Genomic DNA, 12425 nt, shown 5'->3' with positions numbered 1-12425 from the left:
TCATTGCTACTCCTTCTATAATCTAAAGTATCCCAGCTCTTCTATGAAGGTAGTGGGGTTAGGTGTTATGTGATGGCACTCTGGGCTAATGGGAGGGTATAATATTGAAACCTGACAAGAAACCACTTTATCTTGTGCTGAGGTTTTAGCCCTTAAGTGTGGACAACAACTTAGCCCCTTGTTTGCATATGTGCTAGCTTCCCATGGCATCAGACGTGGGTTGGTTTTGGTTTCTTCCCTTTACCTTTCTTCTCATGATTCTTCCTTTACACTTAAGTAATAGAAGATTCTGTCAAACATAGAATTCTTTTCCTAGATACATCTTTTTGCCCTCTCATGCTCCAGTTCTTCATAGGTTCTCCTTTTCTGAACTTGGGACCCCCTACTGTGGTTATTGTTGATTTGATACAGGTCCACTATTTCAAACAAGGTTATTGCAAGCACCTTGTCTTTGGGCCCATACCACTCCATTTTTTAGTTTTGGAACCATAAACAAATCAGTACTGCCATTAGTACTAGAAAGGGCATTCCAGTTTGCTCCCCTATGATTCCATTCACCAAATAGATAGCTTTTTTTTTCTTAATTTTAATGATTAATTACTTTAAAATTAAATTTTATTTATTTCACTTCCAAATTCTATCTCACCCCATTCCCTCACCCATTGGGAATTCAAGAAAAACAAAACCCATTACAAATATGAATAGTCATGCAAAACAAAATTTCATATTAGCCATGGCAAAGGAAAAAGTTGTTTCAAACTGCACGGTCCATCACTTCTCCCTCTGGAAGTGGACAGCATATTTCATCATGAGTTCTTTGGAATTGGGGTTATTCACTGTGTTGTTATTCTTACAATAGTCACTGTTACTCTATAAATTGTCCAACAACTATCACTCTCCAAACTAAAAGTTCTCTGTACAGATTGCCTCCCTCATTAGAATGTAAGCTTCTTGAGTGAACTGTCTTTGTTTTTTTTTTTTTTTTGTATCCTAAAGCCTAGCACAGTGGCTAACATATAAGGAGCACTTTTATAAATATTTTCTCATTAATTCAATACCTAAGTCTGCCTCTCATACTCTCTCATCCAGTTTCCCTCTGCTTCTTTATTATGTCCTCCATTTCCTGCTTGCTCTCCTCACCCCTGATCGTGGGGGACAGTTTTACCCAACTCTAGTTCTACTACTCCGTAAGGCTAAAGTGCAGAGGGGGCAGATGGAGCTACTGAACACTGCAATGAATCTTATGTTCCTTACTAGAAGAAAGCATGGGGGCAGGAAAGGAAACTAGTCTAGTGAGGATTAAGTTAAATATGAGTGACTCTTCTTATTATAAGATCTTCATAGGGCTTAGTTTACAGACCTTTCCACTTAAAAGATAAAACTCAACAGAGATACATTCACAAAAAGTTCATGATTCAAAGATGAGATAAATGATCAATGAACAACCAACCTTCATTTGTATGTATGTGTGTATGCACTTTCATTAGCCTAATCAATGTGACTGATATTTAAAAGCATAATTTCTCTCACCTGACCTGTGTGTTCTGTTTCATCTTTATTAATGAGATACATCAGAAAGAATCTGAAATAAGAAAGAGAGGAGAAAAACAAAGGATAATAAATATCGGTTGAAATTCAAGAAATCACAGTTAGCTTAAAACATTAAGAGAGACAGGTGTCAGCAGTGCATTTGTTTATATGTGTGTGTTTCAGCATCAACCCAAAGGATAAGAGACAGAAAGAGATCATAAGGTGTAAGGACTCAAGAATATATTTTCTTGTTGTTGTTTTGTTTTTTGTTTTTAATTTTTGGAGGGCAGTTGGGGTTAAGGGACTTGCCCAAAGTCACATGGCTAGTAAGTGTTTCAAGTGTCTGAGGCCGGATTTGAACTCAGGTTGTCCTGACTCCAGGGCTGGTGCTCTATTCACTGTACCACCTAGCTACCCTCTCAAGAATATATTTTCAAATGAAAAAATTTATTGAACCTCAAAAATCATACTACTCAACTTTCTTTTGAGGAATAATTGCTTTTCATTTTATAGAGACAATAGATGAAGTGGAAGATTGAAGCTCAGGATAAGGTAGGGAAGAAAATAGTTCTTAACCATATTAACCAAACATGAGGGTACTATAATGATATTTCTCTCACAAAGCCTTGTTTAAAGGAGGACTCAGTTAGCCTGAGATCTCAGGTATGAGGGCATCAAAGCTAAGGAGGGGAAGACCTTATGCTTGCTCCATATAAAGAATATCTTTTGGGTATGTTCCTATCTCTTCCACCCTGGAATGCAGCTACAGAGTTAAAACTGAGTATTAGTTTAGTCTAGTTCTCAGGGGTTCTGCTCTTTTGGGAAACCATTTCCATTTGAAAGCCTTAGAAGAACAATCAGAGATCCCAAATCCCAGGGAGACAAAGGCCTATTGAAAGGCCTATGCTTTGGGAATTCAGAGATTAGAAGGTACATATTTATTCCATGTGAGAAGTAGCTTCTGGTTATGTTTCATTATCCATCATCTTGGAATGAAGCTGGCACTAAATATGAGTTCAGTTTGGAAGACCTGAACATCAGTTATTTACTGAACCAGATGCTTAGAACCACCTGCCACTATCACCTGGCTGTGAGTACCAGGCCTTAGAAGCTGAGGTCACCACCCCTGTATTGCTAGCTTACATATAGTCCCAGCTCTTGCTCCCACTTACCTCTAATTTGGGGTTCATGTCCATTCACTGCCTTCCCAACTCTCTACTATAACTGTTCCCCAGTACTTTTCCTCCTCTGTTCTCTAGTTCCATTGTGTCCTCTAGAACCTCTGCATGGCTGTTGGCAAACTACCATTGATCCCAGATCTCTTCACTTCATACTCTATCCCATTTTCTGGCACTGAAGGCAGTTATTTTCTCAGGAAAATCCTGCATATCTGGCAACCTTCTCCAGTTCTGGCTGCCCTTTCCCTTTTTTCTTCTAAATGACCATTCCAAACCTGTTTTCCTCTTCCAGCTGAATCTCAGCACATCACCTTGTAATTTGCTAAGAATATACAGGCCATTTGCCATTAGTTCCTCCTCCCATACTCTGCCTCAAAACAATTATCTACATTCATCAAACTTACTTTCCTTCTAATGGTCCTTTTTTTTGCCATTCATCTCTAATGTTTGGCTGCTTGATCCCCTCCCCTCCTGATTTCTTCTGGCATCTTGCCCTTTTATCATTCCCTTTCTTCTTACGTATTGAATGCTTTCTGGCTACCTGTAAATTTTCCCAGGTCTCCCTATACATAAAACTGACTTGGCCCTATCATTCCCACAAATTATCATCCTATATGTCTTCTTCACTTTATAGTCAAACTCCTAGAATAATTTATGTTTGTTTCCTGAATTGCCTTATCTCCCAGTCATTTTGCAGTGCTTTAAAATTTGGCTTCTGACCCTACCTCTCTACTGATAGTACTTTATCTCCTCTTTGGGTTTTCATGATATTGATCTTTCCTGGTTCTTTCCTCCTTAAGGTCTGAATGTTCCATTTCACTCTACTTTTTTTTTGGAGGGCAATTGGGATTAAGTGACTTGCCAAGGTCACACAGCTAGTTTTTATGTTAAGTGTTTGAGGCAGAATTTGAATTCAGGTCCTCCTGAATCCAGGGCTGGTGCTTTATTCACTGTGCCACCTAGCCACCCCACTTTTCACTCTCCTTTGCTGGATCATCATCCATCTCCCATCTAGGTTTATTTCCTTCTTTCCTCATAGTTAATGATCTCTCAGGGTAGGTACAGGGAAGAAGTCAGTGGGTGAGTAGAGACTGAAGGTGAGAGTTGAGAGAATGATCTAGGTTGTATAAACTCTCAGAGGACAGTGATGATGAGATCAAGGGCATATTTTACATAGATTAAAGTATCAACTCTATTTAAATGGTGTCTGAAAGTTTTTCCTGAGTTTTTTTAGTTCCATATTGCTGTCAGATGTCTGACTAGCTGCTCAAATTCATTATCTCCTTACCCTAAACTTCCCTATTTCTTCTGGGGGCACCATATTCTCCCAGTCAAGTGGGTTTGCAACTTCAGAATTATCCTTGATTCCTCATATTCATTTACTGCCTCTCCTCCCCATCGCTCCCCATTATTCACTCAGTTGCCAGGTTTTGCTGTTCATCTCTCTTTGCCTTGTACCTACTTTAAGTCATTGTCAGCTCTTGCCTGGACTATTGCAATAGGCTCCTAACTGGTCTTTTTGTTTCCAGTTTCTCTTCTTTCCAGTATATCCTTTATTTACATAGCTACCAAAATAATCTTGCTAAAATGAAAGCTTCAATTGTGCTGCTCCTCTGCTCAAGAACTTCACTGGCCCCCATGTACCTTTAGGAGAAGAAGCAAACTCTTAAGCCTTGCAATTAAAACCCTTCATAATCTGGCTTTATTTTACCATTCACTAGTCTATCTCCCCTCTTCATGAGTCCACCTAGGGGGGTATCCCCCATTCCTGGAAATGCACTTCTACCACAATTCACTTCCTTCAAGTCTCAGCTTAGGGGGTACCTTCTACATGAAGCCTTTCCTGATTTATCATCTCCATCCAAGTTGTTCATTGTTTTCCAATGGAAAGAATACTGGACTTGAGTAAAGAATATCTGAGCTCAAATCTTGTATCAGACACTTATTTGCTATGTGACTGGGCAGCTCACTTCAACTCTGTCAACCTAAGTTTCCTCATCTCGGGAAATGAGAATAAATAATGGGATCTAAGTCACAGAGTTGTCTGTTGTGAAGGTCAATGAGAATGTAAAAAAGCATTTTGAAGACATTAAAACAAAAGTTAGCTATTATTCCTCCTGAAAGTAGCTTCTATTTACTTAACCTGACCATAGGTTGCTCTCTGTGCTCAGATACCTCCAGTAGAGTCCCTTGAAGGCATTATATTATTTTGCTTTTGCTTTTCTATCCCTAGAACCTATTACACAAAACCTTTCATGTAGAAGCAGCTTAATAAATACATTAAATTAAATTGCCTTGGAGGAGATGATATTCTAGAACAGAGGTTTTTAACCTAGGGCCTGTTAATTATTTTGTCTTTTTCTTTCTGCTTTCATTTACAAATTCTCTTCCCCCTCCCCCACCCATTGAGTAGGCAGAAAATATAATACTTATTATACATGTGAAATCATGAAAAACTTATTTCCCCATTAGCCTTGTAAGAAAAAAACTCAAGAAAAATAAAGAAAAAGAAAATATGCTTCAATCTGCACTCAGAGCTCATCAGTTTTCTCCCTAGAGGTATATAGCATTTTTCATTATGAGTCCTTTCGAATTATTGTGGATCATTGTATTTGATCAGAGTAGCTAAATTTTTCACGGCTGATTATCTTTGCAATTGCTATTACTGTGTAAATTGTTCTTCTGGTTCTTCTCTTTCTGCTTTGCATCAGTTCATTTAGGTCTTCTGAGGTTTTTCTGAAACCATCACCTTATTTATTACAGCACGATAGTATTCCATTACAATCATAATCATTTAGTTATTCCCCAGTTGATGGGCACCCCCTCAGTTTCTAAGTCTTTGTCACCACAAAAAAGAGATACTCTCAATATTTTTGTATATGCTGGTCTTTCTTTTTTCATCCCTTTGGGCTATTGACCTAGTAGCAGTATTGCCGAGTCAAAAAGGGTATGCACATTTTAATGGCTGTTGGGGTATAGTTCCAAATTATTTTCAAGAATGATTAGGCCTGTTCACAGCTGCACCAACAGTGTATTTGTATACCTATTTTCCCACATCTCTTCCAGCATTTGTCACTTTCCTCTTCTGTCATCTTAGCCAATTTGATAGCTGTGAGGTGGTACCTCAGAGTTGTTTTAATTTGCATTTCTATGATTTAGAACTTTTTTGTGAGACTATTCATAGCTTTTATTTCTTCTGAGAACTGCCTGTTCATATCCTTTGACCATTTATCAATTGGGGAACAGCCTTTATTTATATAAATCTAGCTCTGTTCCATATAATATGTAAATACATACACACACACACATGAAATGAGATCTTTACCAGAGAAACTTGCTGTACACTATCCCCCCCCCAAACGGTTTCTTGCTTTCCTTCTACTTTTGACTGAATTGATTTTGTTTGTGCAAAGCCTTTTTAATTTTGTGTGATTAAAATTATCCATTTTACCTCTTGTGTTCCTCTCTATCTTTTGTTTGGTCATGATCTTGTCCCCTATCTAAATGTCTGACAAGTAATGTTTTCTGTGCTTATTATATCACCCTATATATCTAAATCATAAATCTATCTTGAGCTCATCTTGGTAGATGTTGGTCTATTCCTAGTTTTTGCCAGATCACTTTCTAGTTTTCCTAGCAGTTTTTGTCAAATAGCAACTTCTTGCCCCAATAACTGGAATCTTTGGGTTTATCAAAGAGGTTATTGTGTTCATTTGCTTTAGTATGTTGTATACTTCATATGTTCCATTGATCACTCTATGTCCTATTAAGGACCAAAGTGTTTTGATGATTACTACTTTGTAGAATAGTTTGAGATCTGGTACTTTTAGGCTTTCAAATTGTGGTACTACATTAGACTTTTGAGAGTCCCTTGGATAACAAGGAAATCAAATCAGTCAATACTTAAAGATATTAATTCAATTCAGACTATTTGCTAGGAGGTCAAATGCTGAAGTTGAAGCTTAAATACTTTGGCCACAATGAGAAGGCAGGACTCGTTGGAAAAGACCCTGATGCCAGGAAAGATTGAAAGCAGAAGGGTGGGGCAGAGCATGAAATTAGATAGATAATGTCATGGAAACAACAAATGTGAACTTGGACAGACTTTAAGAGATAGTGGAGAATAGCAGGGCCTGGTGTGTTATGGCCCATAGGGTCTCTAAGAGTTGGACATGACTTAACTCTTAGCACTGTTGGGGAGCCTTCCTTTATAGTATTTTTTTTTTCATCAATTCCCTTGATTAGAAAAACTTGCCCTTTTCTTCTTACAGATGAACTTTGTTATTTTTTCTAGCTCTAAAAAATAATTTTTTGGTTGTTGGATTGGTATAGCACTGAATAAGCAAATTAATTTAGGTAGTATTGTTATTTTTATTATACTGGCTCAGCCTGTGCACAAGCAATTAATATTTCTCCAGTTATTTAGATCTGTCTTTGTTTAGAAAGTGTTTTGTAAATTGTGTTCATGTAATTCCTGTGTGTGTCTTGGCAGGGATACTCCCAAATATTTTATATTGTCTGCAGTTATCTTAATTAGAATGTCTCTATCTCTTCCTGTTGGGTTTTGTTGGGTTTAAAAAAAATTGATAACTGTATTTTCATTTCACTGATTTTCTTTACAGTCTTTATTTTATTTTATGCATTTAAAAGCATTATTCTGAAAGGTGGTCCATAGGCTTCATCAGAGTAATAATTACAAAAAAAGGTTAAGAACCTCTGTTCCAGAGGAATGGCAGCATACATAGAAATATCTTCTCTACTCTTTTTTCATTAGTAACAATCACATTTTTTTAGTTCTGTTAGTCACCCATCTCCATCTCTGTATGAGAAGCCTGGGGATTGAGGCCATTCTGAGGAAATGAATTCCATACCAATACACTGCCTTCATGGGGTAAAAAACAGGTTGGTGTGCCTATGGCTGATGGTAAGACAGTTAATTTTTTCATCAGAAATTATAATGAAGGAAACAGAATTTTCAGGCAACAAAATTTTCCTTCCTTAACTTTACTAGTTCTAAAAATGTAACATTCTATAATCAGCTCTTCATCATGATACTTGATACCAGAATGCGTCATCAGAAGGTAACCTAATTGTTTGATTATCCCCAGAGCATAGTATTTAGGTGCTCAATAATACACACTGAATAATGCTTGCTCTTTTTCTCTAAGCCCCCTCTATGACAACGCCATGTCTAAACAAGTACTCACAAGTAGTTGGCTAGGTTGTGCTCCTGTAATGTGTGTGTTTCAAAGCCGTGGGGGGTAGTATCAAAGTAGTCATTGCCAATCCCACAAATGAAACATTTAGTCTAGAAGAAAAGAGGACATAAACATGTTAGCAATGGTGGCTCTATGCAAAATATTTCAAGGGGCCCCTAAAATATCTCTTACAGATTTTCACTATTAGAGGTTTATTCCTTTGGGTTTAGTAAACTGCTCTTAAAACATAAATACCTCCTGGAGAATTGTAACACAGTTAGGAAGAAAAGGGGCTTTGGAGCACCAAGAAGCTATCCTGAGGTGGGCAGACCTGGGTGGGACACTGCAAGTATCCAGAAAGTAACATGAAGACTTAAACATCTCCGGACTCTATCATTTTATTCCTGTGTTATTTTGGGCAAGTTACTTCACTTGTGTCGGTCTCAGTTTCCTCATCTGTAAAATGAGAAGAGTTGGACGACATGACTTCTAAAGTTCCTCCCTGCTCTCAATGATCCTATGAGGGCGTTGGAGGATAGTAGGAGAGGGCCACTTAAAAGGACACTAAAATAAGCTTTACCGCATTAATAATTGTGTCTAGGGTTGGTTCTGGACAGACAAAAAAGCATACATGGTTGGACTTTAGGGAGATAACATAAGGGAGTGGGAAGTTTATGAGCCATGAAGTCAGAGATCGGGCTTCTAGTTCTGTTTTGCTCCCAGCTCACCTATGTGACTCTGGGCTATTCACTTCAACCCTCTGTGACCATCTTATTTTTGTGATCCTTTCCAGGTCTAAAGCTCTGCTCTATACTTTAAGACTATGTATAGAAAGCATACCTCCATATCCTCTCTCACTTGTTCTTGCTGGTCTCTCAGTTCTCCAAAGGCATCGATGATCAGACCTGGGATTTTAATTACAAAGAGGATTAAAGTCCCCCAAATGATGCACATGCATAAAGTTATACCAGAGCTGGGGAAATGGTAACGTTCTATTTCTTTTTCATCTAGTGATCTCAGGATTGCTGCCATAGATGGGTAAGCATGAAAATTAAAAAACAACAACAAACAGACCTGTCCATGTTTTAAAAAACACAAACTTTGTTGCTTTATAGATGAATGCTGGATATGATTCGCATTCACTTGTACTTATGCAGTATGAATTTATATCTAGAACATTGTCTTCCTGTTTAGCAGCTACTTGGGAATACTACCGTACAAATCAGGAAAGAGGCAAGGGATGACAGGAGTTCCCATACTAGAGTAGCAAAAGGAGGTAGTAAAGCCTGAATTCATCACTGTTAATGGACAAAGGACTTGACTTTTTTAAAAAAAATTTTCTTGGCCTCAGCTGCGTCATTGGTTAACTTGGAATAATCAGTAATTACCAGCACTGGGGGCATAGTAGGGATGTTTATAAGTGACCAATCAATGACACTGAGCGTTTGTGTGCCAAGGAAAGAGTCTATGAATAAACCTTAAATAATTTAACAACAAATTATAATACATTCACAATCTAAGTTCCAACAATTTAGACTATATTTTTGGATGCATAAAAAGAATGAGTTTTATTAGATGCTTTCCATATTCAAAGTCATTGGGAATCATACCTTGAATGATGGCCAATAGGATAACAATAACAAAGAAGAAGAATGTGATATCAAAGACAATCCGATACATTTCGTAAGGATCGCCAGCAGGGTCTTCAATTTCGTCTCCAATGCCACCCCCAGCTCTTACTCCAACATACATATGGAACAGGTAACACTACAAAAAAGAAGAGGGTTTGACAGTATAAGCTATGACAAAAAATGTTGATTAAAACCAAAGTAGGTGTTATGCATGATTACACTAGAAGATGGCAATATTAAGGATGAGAGCTTTCAGATAAAATTCATTGAGATTAAAGCAACCTGTTGAAGACAGTCAGTGAAAAGAACTGAGTGATGATATTTATTGGTGTGAAGGTTGCCCACTGCTATTTCCTCTACCCAACCACTACTGATCAGAATTGTTTCCAGCTGTGCCACTGAAAGAGCTGGCTGCAGTAGGACTGAAACTCCCTCCTCCTACCCCAGAATAATCAGATATTAGTACAATATCCACTTTGCAAAGTTTTCTAGTTCCTAGCACACATTGATTGTGGTAAGAAAATTACTATCTTCCACCCCAGCAAGATTTAATATAGCATTGTCTTTTATGTACAAGGTAGGTAGGTTAAAATCCCCCTAGTACTAACTTATTGCATCTAGATGTGTTGGTGTCAGTTCCTATCGTGTCAAAGTCATTCTGTTTAAAAATTAAAACTTTATGCATGGTTAAAATCCAGAGCAATGTCTCAGATTTTTAAAGTATGTGGCATTCCTTAAGAGGAATTAGCCACTGGAACTGGGCATTAAATTTCTGGATCATGAATTCCTGTCATCTTCATGCTGAAAAAGTTGATAAAACTTTTGTAGTTATTATTACTGTCTTGCTGTCTGCTCAATGACCCTGGACTGGTAATGCTGTCTTTTTCTTCTTCAGTGGTTCTTAAAAGAGAAGGAAACTAGAAAAGTTCAATTAAAAAAAAAAGGTGAGTATGAAATAGTCAGGATGTCCTTGATAGGTAAGTTCTAGGCCAGAACTCAGTGGATGCTCTGAAAGTGCCACTCAGGGTGGATGCTCTAGAATGTTCTCCTTGATGTTTTTGCCAACATAACTCTAGTGATTCACTGCCATTAGCTAACTATGTAGTGTTGAAGTCTAGTCGGGGCTTTATATATTGTTTTCAGAAGCAGACCAAATGTTACGTTTAGTGGTACAACAACTTTATTTTGCCATCTAAGACACTATCTGGTCTTGCAGAGTCTATTCAGAGGTGAAAAAAAGGTTCTATGAAGGAATATTGTCTGTAAAGATTTTAATTAATTGAATTATCCATGCAGGGGTGCATAGTAATCCCATGTTTCATTTTGAGATCACAATCAGAAAAAAATAGTGTGGTATAACCGTTTCATTGAGTCCATAGTTTGAATTAGGTGTTTTACAAACAACCCTCTTGCTGACTGTAATCTTCCTATTCTGCCAGCAAGGTTGTGGTGCTCTTTTTTTTCCCCCTGGAGAAAACAACTCCCTCTGCTTAAAGAGTAGCCTTGGATTGAGAGATGATAGTGAGACTCATGGAATGAAGCTCATGGTCTATGGCTCCGTACTTACTTTCTAACAAGCAGCTGGCATTATAGGAATTAGAACCTAGACTACAGGAAAGGACTTTTCATCTGGTCCACTGTGTCATTTGAGAGATGGGAAAGCCTGAAGCCTAGAAAGGTTTGTCCAAGAATAACATAGCAGTGAGCATAGAGCCAAGACCAAGAAGTCCATTTTCACTAGGAAATGTTAAATTTCAGAGGTTAGTGAAAATAAAGATGTGATATTTTTTTATATATCCAAATTGATATTCCCCTCCCCCAATAAATATTTAAGAACCTCCTGGGGGCCTATGAACTCTTGTTTAAGAACTTCAATAACTAGACCAAGGTTCTGTTTTGTAAGACTACTTTCCTCGCCAAGTCTCTTCAAGCCACTATTTCACTTAGGACATGTATCCATCACATAGATAAGACATACTGGAGAGGCCAGCATTATTACTTAGATCACTTTCCCTTAATGGGTACATGTTTCTTCCTTACACTTGACTTGAGGACTCCAATGATCTACTACTACTTCCCTGGCTCAACCATGGTTTTGCCTTTTTACCTTTTTTTTTTTTTTACTCCCTATGTGGAATACACCCTGAAATCATCCCAGCCTTTCATGAACTTTGATGAATGCTAAGATGCTACAAATCAAAAGGCTATGCCCCCAGCACTTGGAGACCAAGGACTAAAGACTGACCACATGGACTTATTGGTTAAAATGTTCCATCTCCAGAGTTGCTTTTTTTTTGTGGATAAATTTGGACTAATGACTCATCAATCTGCAATGGGCTTCTCAGTCTCACTAAGAATTTGATTAGTGGTCAAAGAAATTTATTTATAAAACTTATGTTAACAAAATTCCTCAGGACTTTTAGTAAGACTTAGAATGTGTAACTCCAAGCTTCCCTCTGTTGACTTCTCCAAGACACCCACCCATAGACCCTTATTTTCCAGGGAAATGGTGTAACAAAGAAGAACCTAAGGCAGTTTTGTTACCGTCATCATGTCATCACATTTCATATCTGGCTCATCTTCATCTTCACTCTTATTGTAGAACTTTCGGAAGAAGTTGAAAGCCACCACAGTGTAGAGATAAACAACAACAGCCAGGAGTCCCACAGTCAGTACCAGCTGGACATGTGAGGAAAAAGGAGGAAAAGGAACTAGAATCTTTTCTGGTTTAATGGTTTTTCTTATGTCTTCTCTGATTTATTCAGAGTTCAAAGACAAATAATTGTTTCTGTCCTTGAAAGAGAGGGCAAGGAAAGACCAAAAAGAAGAAGAGATGAAAATATATAGTAATGACTTGGGTGCATGGTTCTAAGGAAAGTCAGAGAGTG

General features: G+C 37.8%; 1 protein-coding gene across 1 annotated transcript in view; it reads right to left on the bottom strand.

The window, feature by feature from the left end:
* The window catches only part of RYR3 (ryanodine receptor 3), a 777114-nt gene that overhangs the window by 1320 nt on the left and 763369 nt on the right, over positions 1–12425 (bottom strand). The window contains exons 98-102 of the mRNA XM_069097663.1: positions 12082–12216; positions 9517–9673; positions 8747–8811; positions 7916–8016; positions 1531–1582 (exon numbers count right to left, since the gene is read on the bottom strand). Of these exons, the coding sequence (XP_068953764.1) occupies positions 1531–1582; positions 7916–8016; positions 8747–8811; positions 9517–9673; positions 12082–12216 (510 nt within the window). The remainder of the gene's footprint in view (positions 1–1530; positions 1583–7915; positions 8017–8746; positions 8812–9516; positions 9674–12081; positions 12217–12425) is intronic.

Source organism: Petaurus breviceps, unplaced genomic scaffold, assembly GCF_028583685.1.
Source record: "Petaurus breviceps papuanus isolate PSGF00001 unplaced genomic scaffold, PetGlider_PUasm1.0 37, whole genome shotgun sequence".
Taxonomy (NCBI): domain Eukaryota; kingdom Metazoa; phylum Chordata; class Mammalia; order Diprotodontia; family Petauridae; genus Petaurus; species Petaurus breviceps.
The sequence above is the reverse complement of the archived record's forward strand: the minus strand, read 5'-3'. Positions and strand labels throughout refer to the sequence as shown.